The sequence below is a fragment of the Phyllobates terribilis genome, unplaced genomic scaffold (genome assembly GCF_046119375.1).
Source record: "Phyllobates terribilis strain yellow unplaced genomic scaffold, ASM4611937v1 Scaffold_8__6_contigs__length_399053987, whole genome shotgun sequence".
Classification (NCBI taxonomy): domain Eukaryota; kingdom Metazoa; phylum Chordata; class Amphibia; order Anura; family Dendrobatidae; genus Phyllobates; species Phyllobates terribilis.
The window spans coordinates 397,344,921-397,353,512 of record NW_027362768.1 but is presented as its reverse complement, the minus strand read 5'-3'; the positions used below and the strand labels follow the sequence as shown (position 1 = coordinate 397,353,512).

General features: G+C 45.3%; 1 protein-coding gene across 1 annotated transcript; it reads left to right on the top strand.

The window, feature by feature from the left end:
- Positions 1–1,328: 1,328 nt before the first annotated feature.
- Positions 1,329–3,129, top strand: LOC141157783 (natural cytotoxicity triggering receptor 3-like). Its single transcript, XM_073645313.1, has 4 exons — positions 1,329–1,443; positions 1,862–2,224; positions 2,841–2,942; positions 3,104–3,129. The coding sequence occupies exons 1-4, from the start codon at positions 1,401–1,403 to the stop codon at positions 3,127–3,129; spliced, it is 534 nt and encodes a 177-aa protein (XP_073501414.1). The 5' UTR covers positions 1,329–1,400.
- The last annotated feature ends 5,463 nt before the right edge of the window (positions 3,130–8,592 follow it).

Sequence of the window (8,592 nt, the reverse complement as noted above, 5' to 3'; positions counted from 1 at the left end):
TAGTGGCCATTCTCAGTACTGCAGCTCCTCACAGCTCCATACACCATGTAGTGGCCATTCTCAGTACTGCAGCTCCTCACTGCTCCGTACACCGTGTAGTAGCTGTTCTCAGTACTGCAGCCCCTCACAACTCCATGCACCGTGTAGTGGCCGTTCTCAGTACTGCAGCTCCTCACAGCTCCGTACACCGTGTAGTGGCCGTTCTCAGTACTGCAGCTCCTCACAGCTCCGTACACGGTGTAGTGGCTGTTCTCAGTACTGCAGCTCAGCTCTTTTGTTGTATTATGTGATCCAGAAGGTAGCAGCAGAGAGCCATCACTACTTTATATGAATCTGTACTGTTCCTACTATGTACGCTGAGTATATTCGGCCGCTGGAGCTGACAATAGCTGTTGGGTGGGGGTCCTGGTTGTTGGACCCTGCTGATCTGACATTGATGATCGTATACTTATTCCTGGGATGGATCATAAATATCTCCAGCATTGGAGAAGCTGCTGAGATGAAGCTGTTCTGGACTATTGATTGGCCTCCTGTCTTTTTGTAGGATTTGCTTGGATCTGTCTGTCTTTTTCTTCTCCGCATCTTAGACTTGTGGCTCTGGAGGTAGAGCGTTATGAGGAGCTCAGCAGAAGACCCTCAGTATTGAGACGCTTCAGGGATTGTCGCTGCTAGATTCATGCAGTAATTTATGGGGTCTGACATTTGTTGGCATCGATAAGTCCTCACCTGTCACCTCATATCACTAGAGAGGAGACATATAGTCACTTCTACAGTCATACAGCTACCCTCAGTCTCATTCCCCACTCTATCCAGGGGACACTCACCTCAGCGTCTCTATCCATCTATTGACCTCCAGCCATCGTATGTACAGGGCATAGAGGTGAGTGACCGGTCTCATTGCAGATAATAGGGACATACATGGTCCAGAATTAGGAACCCACCTTCCTTTACACCTATTTTTCTCTTCATCAGTTTTACAGCCATTGACCAGATGAGTCCACTGAGGTGTGGAGTAGGGCAGACAATCATGCCTCGGTCCATGTTTTAGCTGCTGGATCATCGGAGATCCATGGATGGCTCCAGTCTACACTGGTCTTCAACCATGGAGAATAGAGGTGGCCAGGGCTCAGAGCCTCCGATGACCACCGTCCCATCCATGTCAGATCTATTACATATGTCATAATTGTGGTCAGAGCTCCATAGTGGTGCATGCTGGTTATCAGACGGGGCAGCACTCTTTGGTGCATGGATTCCTAAAGCAGAAGTTCTGAAGTTTCCATGAATGATTGTGGCCTGGAGTGTGACAGTTCTGCTCTTCTGTCACCAGTACCCTGCAGTGGCTTCCTGTACAGAGCAACACATCATCGCAGCTTCAGTGCACGACCAGGACACACAGGACGATGGGCGCAGTGCAGGTGGTGCTCCTCCTGGGAGCTCTGGAGGGTGAGATGATGGGCGCAGTGCAGGTGCTGCTCCTCCTGGGAGCTCTGGAGGGTGAGACGATGGGCGCAGTGCAGGTGCTGCTCCTCCTGGGAGCTCTGGAGGGTGAGACAATGGGTGCAGTGCAGGTGGTGCTCCTCCTGGGAACTTTGAAGGGTGAGGCGATGGGCACAGTGCAGGTGGTGCTCCTCCTGCGAGCTCTGGAGAGTGAGACTATGGGCGCAGTGCAGGTGGTGCTCCTCCTGGGAGCTCTGGAGGGTGAGCATCATGTCCAACTTGTGGCTTTCTTCTGATCACTGGGAGCCTGGTTTGGGACATCAGATATTCTCATAGTCCCCTCATGTAGGGCTGGAGGTATTCTCTTCTGCTCCAGCATGGTCATGTAAGATCTCTTATCTCTCTGGCTTTCTTGTGTGATCAGGATTCCTCTCCCTGGAGATCGAGGTGTTCCAGGCCCCGGAGGTCCATGCCGCCCCTGGAAGTGTCGTGTTCTTACCATGCACCTACAAGGTCCCTGGAGAGGAGCAGGTGACTATCGGGTCCTACAAGTGGTACCGGCACCTGGTAAAGACCGGGCCGGAGGTGTCTGATAGTAATGACCAGTTCTCCGGCCGGATCACCAGAGCGACAGCAGAAGAGTTCATCAATAATAGAACGGCCCACCTCATCATACACAACGTGGATCCCACCGACACCGGCATGTATTACTGCGAAGTCTCCATTCACGGAGGGACAACTGGAAATGGTAACGGGACCGCGCTCCACGTGACCGAAGAGGAAGAAGGTGAGAGACAAGACGCATACATCTAGCCATATTATACTCCACCAATCATGACATCACAGTGTATACGCTCTATAGATGATATATATGACATCACAGTGTATACTCTCTATAGATGATATATATGACATCACAGTGTATACGCTCTATAGATGATATATATGACATCACAGTGTATACGCTCTATAGATGATATATATGACATCACAGTGTATACGCTCTATAGATGATATATATGACATCACAGTGTATACGCTCTATAGATGATATATATGACATCACAGTGTATACGCTCTATAGATGATATATATGACATCACAGTGTATACGCTCTATAGATGATATATATGACATCACAGTGTATACGCTCTATAAATGATATACAGTACAGACCAAAAGTTTGGACACACCTTTTCATTTAAAGATTTTCAGTTGTTTCACACTTGTACAATTTTCATAGTCAAGAAAATACAGAAAAATCTTTAAATGAGAAGGTGTGTCCAAACTTTTGGTCTGTACTGTATGTCCTCATGTCTTGCTGTCACCACTATAATAAGGGTCACCCACCCACGAGGGTCCAGTCTGCTCCTCCAGATGACAATGGTTTCTCTTTTCTTTAGGTGACACATATCCTTCAGGTGTCTATATCTCCCTGGGAACGGTATTTGGGATCGTTGCTGTCGTGGTCTTGGTGGTTGGATATTACAGAACCTGCAATCAGGGTGATTATCATCAGGGTCATTAGTACTGAGTACACAAATCTGTATTATGGGGCAGCAGAACATGTAGCGCTGACATATAACGTAGGATTGTATAATGGATGGGGGGAGGGGACAAAAATTATAACGAACATGGGAACATCTAACTCCTTTCTTTTTTTCAGCCTTAGAATCTGCAGTGGAAGTGTAAGTAACAAGTGTACATGTATGTTATACAGTGGGGAAAAAAAGTCTTTAGTCAGCCCCCAATTGTGCAAGTTCTCCCACTTAGAAAGATGAGGTCGACCTCGACTATGAGAGACAAAATGAGAAAACAATCAGTAAATGTGAATAGAGGTACCAGAGCGCCAATAACAGGGAAAAAATATTAAAAGGACTGATTTATTAATACACACAACGCGTTTCGCTGGACACAGCCACCTTCATCAGGTGACACCTGATGAAGGTGGCTGTGTCCAGCGAAACGCGTTGTGGGTATTGATAAATCAGTCCTTTTAATATTTTTTCCCTGTTATTGGCGCTCTGGTACTGCTATTTATATTTACTGATTGTCCCTTTCCCCCTGTTGGGGTGCGGTAGAGCTGCCTTTCATTAATTGTTCATTCACCTGTGGGAGGAATTTAATTAGAATTACTACCCTGGTTTTCCAAGCTGCGCTGCCCTAACCCCTCCGGAACGCTGCCGGGGGTGTTGGTGAAGCTGGGCGTCCATCACGGCGTTACATGCAACTAACCTGATCCCGTGATCCACCACCGAGAGATCAGGATCTGTGAACGCCGCTGGAAATAGATGACAGCCACCAACAGAGCGGAGCTTGTGGAGCTTTACACTGGGGTTGTGCAGAGGTGCACAACTTCATAAGGTTAGTAGCCATCCTCACACCCCTCTACAAATTGCAATACTGAGTCACCCATTGCGCCTTGTTCTCTCCTCTCTTTACAAAATGAGAAAACAAATCCTGGAAATCACATTGTCTGATTTGGAAAGAATTTTTTTTTCAAATTTTGGTGGAAAACAAGTATTTGGTCAATTACAAAAGTTCATCTCAATACTTTGCTATTTATCCTTTGTTGGCAATGACAGAGGTGAAACGTCTTCACCAGGTTGGCACACACTGTTGCTGGTATGTTGGCCCAGTCCTCCATGCAGATCTCCTCTAGAGCAGTGATGTTTTGGGGCTGTCGCTGGGCACCACGGACTTTTAACTCCCTCCAAAGGTTTTCTATAGGGTTTAGATCTGGAGACTGGCTAGGCCACTCCAGGACCTTGAAATGCACCTTACAAAGCCACTCCTTCGTTGCCCTGGTTGTGTGCTTGGGATCATTGTCATGCTGAAAGACCCAGCCACGTTTCATCTTCAATGCCCTTGCTGATGGAAGGAGGTTTGCACTCAAAATCTCACGATACATGGCTCCATTCATTCTTTCATGTACACGGATCAGTTGTCCTGGTCCCTTGGCAGAGAAACAGCCCCAAAGCATGATGTTGCCACCCCCATGCTTCACAGTAGGTATGGTGTTCTTTGGATGCAACTCAGCCTTCTTTCTCCTCCAAACACGACGATTTGTCTTTCTACCAAAAAGTTCTACTTTGGTTTCATCTTACCATATGACGTTTTCCCAATACTCTTCTGGATCATCCAAATGCTCTCTAGCAAACTTCAGACGGGCCCGGAAATGTATTGGCTTAAACAGGGGGACACATCTGGCACTTCAGGATCTCAGTCCCTGGTGGCGTAGTGTGTTACCGATGGTAGTCTGTGTAATGTTGGTCCCAGCTCTCTGCAGGTCATTCACTAGGTCCCCCCGTGTGGTTCTGGGATTTTTGCTCACCGTTCTTGAGAACATTTTGACCCCATGGGATGAGATCTTGTGTGGGGCTCCAGATCGAGGGAGATTATCAGTGGTCTTGTATGTTTTCCATTTTCTAATTATTGCTCCCACAGTTGATTTCTTCACACCAAGCTGCTCGCCTATTGCAGATTCAGTCTTCCCAGCCTGGTGCAGGGCTACAATGTTGTTTCTGGTGTCCTTCGACAGCTCTTTGGTCTTCACTATAGTGGAGTTTGGAGTGTGATTGTTTGAGGTCGTGGACAGGTGTCTTTTATACTGATAACAAGTTCAAACAGGTGCGAGTTCTACAGGTAACGAGTGGAGGACAGAGGAGCCAGTACTACAGGTAATGAGTGGAGGACAGAGGAGCCCGTACTACAGGTAATGAGTGGAGGACAGAGGAGCCCGTACTACAGGTAATGAGTGGAGGACAGAGGAGCCCGTACTACAGGTAATGAGTGGAGGACAGAAGAGCCCGTACTACAGGTAATGAGTGGAGGACAGAGGAGCCCGTACTACAGGTAATGAGTGGAGGACAGAGGAGCCAGTACTACAGGTAATGAGTGGAGGACAGAGGAGCCAGTACTACAGGTAAAGAGTGAAGGACAGAGGAGCCAGCACTACAGGTAATGAGTGGAGGACAGAGGAGCCAGCACTACAGGTAATGAGTGGAGGACAGAGGAGCCAGCACTACAGGTAATGAGTGGAGGACAGAGGAGCCAGCACTACAGGTAATGAGTGGAGGACAGAGGAGCCAGTACTACAGGTAATGAGTGGAGGACAGAGGAGCCTCCTAAAGAAGAAGTTACAGGTCTGTGAGAGACAGAAATCTTGCTTGTTTGTAATTGACCAAATACTTATTTTCCACCAGAATTTAAAAATTTTTTTTTTCCAGATCAGACAATGTGATTTCCAGGATTTGTTTTCTCCTTTTGTCTCTCATAGTCGAGGTCGACCTATGATGTCAATTACAGGCCGCTGTCATCTTTATAAGTGGGAGAACTTACACAATTGGTGGCTGACTAAAGACTTTTTTCCCCACTGTATATGTGTATTATGTATGTACAGTTGTGTGTGTATATATATATATATATATGTTGTGTGTATGTACAGTGTATGATATATACAGCTCTGGCAAAAATTAAGAGACCACTGCAAAATTGTCATTTTCTCTGATTTTTCTCTTTATAGATATATTTTTGAGTAAAATGTACATTGTTTTATTCTATAAACTACTGACAACATGTCTCCGAAATGCAAAGCTACAAATTTTGTATTTATTTGCAGCAAATGATAAAGCGTCAAAATACTAAAAGAGAGCCAGAGAGCCAGAGAGCCAGAGAGCCAGAGAGCCAGAGAGCCAGAGAGCCAGAGCTTTCAGACCTCAGATTACTCATGTTTTATCTCAGGAAGAGTTCAGAAATCAATATTTGGTGGAATAACCATGATTTTTAGTCCCAGCTTTCATGCGTCTTGGCTGCTTTCCACCAGTCTTTCCATGCTTCTCAATAGAAAGCTGTTCAGTGGTCTCTTAATTTTTGCCAGAGCTGTGTATATGTATGTGTGTGTGTGTATATATGTATATTACAGTACAGACCAAACATTTGGACACACCTTCTCATTTAAAGATTTTTCTGTATTTTCATGACTATGAACATTGTACATTCACACTGAAGGCATCAAAACTATGAATTACCACATGTGGAATTATATACTTAACAAAAAAGTGTGGAACAACTGAAAATATGTCTTATATTCTAGGTTCTTCACAGTAGCTACCTTTTGCTTTGATGACTGCTTTGCACACTCTTGGCATTCTCTTCATGAGCTTCAAGAGGTCGTCACCGGAAATGGTCTTCCAACAATCTTGAAGGAGTTCCCAGAGATGCTTAGCACTTGTTGGCCCTTTTGCCTTCACTCTGCGGTCCAGCTCACCCCAAACCATCTCGATTGTGTTCAGGTCTGCTGACTGTGGAGGCCAGGTCATCTGGCGTAGCCCCCCATCACTCTCCTTCTTAGTCAAATAGCCCTTACACAGCCTGGAGGTGTGTTTGGGGTCATTGTCCTGTTGAAAAATAAATGATGGTCCAACTAAACGCAAACGGGATGGAATAGCATGCCACTGCAAGATGCTGTGGTAGCCATGCTGGTTCAGTATGCCTTCAATTTTGAATGAATCCCCAACAGTGTCACCAGCAAAGCCCCCCCCCCCCACACCATCACACCTCCTCCATGCTTCATGGTGGGAACCAGGCATGTAGAGTCCATCCGTTCACCTTTTCTGCGTCGCACAAAGACACGGTGGTTGGAACCAAAGATCTTAAATTTGGACTCATCAGACCAAAGCACAGATTTCCACTGGTCTATTGTCCATTCCTTGTGTTCTTTAGCCCAAACAAGTCTCTTCTGCTTGTTGCCTGTCCTTAGCAGTGGTTTCCTAGCAGCTATTTTACCATGAAGGCCTGCTGCACAAAGTCTCCTCTTAACAGTTGTTGAAGAGATGTGTCTGCTGCTAGAACTCTGTGTGGCATTGACCTGGTCTCTAATCTGAGCTGCTGTTAACCTGCGATTTCTGAGGCTGGTGACTCGGATAAACTTATCCTCAGAAGCAGAGGTGACTCTTGGTCTTCCTTTCCTGGAGCAGTCCTCATGTGAGCCAGATTCATTGTAGCGCTTGATGGCTTTTGCAACTGCACTTGGGGACACATTGAAAGTTTGCCCAATTTTTTGGACTGACTGACCTTCATTTCTTAAAGTAATGATGGCCACTCGTTTTTCTTTACTTAGAATTTGTATTATGGCAAGAAAAAAGCAGCTAACAGTCTATTCAGTAGGACTATCAGCTGTGTATCCACCTGACTTCTGCACAACACAACTGATGGTCCCAACCCCATTTATAAAGCAAGAAATCCCGCTTATTAAACCTGACAGGGCACACCTGTGAAGTGAAAACCATTTCCGATGACTACCTCTTGAAGCTCATCAAGAGAATGCCAAGAGTGTGCAAAGCAGTCATCAAAGCAGAAGGTGGCTACTGTGAAGAACCTAGAATATAAGACATATTTTCAGTTGTTTCACACTTTTTTGTTAAGTATATAATTCCACGTGTGGTAATTCATAGTTTTGATGCCTTCAGTGTGAATGTACAATTTTCATAGTCATGAAAATACAGAAAAATCTTTAAATGAGGTGTGTCCAAACTTTTGGCCTGTACTGTGTATGTATGTGTGTGTGTATTATATAAAGTGTATATATTGTACAGTGTATGGTATATATGTTTGTTTTATGCATGTATGGTGTATGTTATACATGTATGTATGGTCTGTGTTATATATGTGTGTATATATGTTGTGGTAGATCAACTCACTCTGCTTCTTAAAGAGGCAGACACAGGAACTGTTTTTATTTAAAGTGCGGCTGATTTATTGCAGTCCTCATAAACTACGTCACCAGAAAACATAAATACAACCTTTGTCCGGGAGAAGGTAAAATAACAAGTCCATACAATAGTGCTGGTTAGCCCACCTGGCTTAGAGTCCAGCGTCCATGTCCTTTAACAAAGGCATTTAACAAAGGCATTTAATCCAGGAAACCTGAAATATAAATACATCCAACAAGTGTGAAACAAAGAGCGCAGAGCTTTCACCTCCAGGCCCACCCCACACCAAATACTCTGAAAGGCTGGGATTTTATCCTCTGACCTCCTCCCTCTGTACAGATGTTTAATCACCCTAGCACTAAACATGGCTGATTAATAGTGATGAGCGAGCACTTAAATGCTCGGGTACTCATTGCTCGGGTCAAGCAAATTGGAATACTCG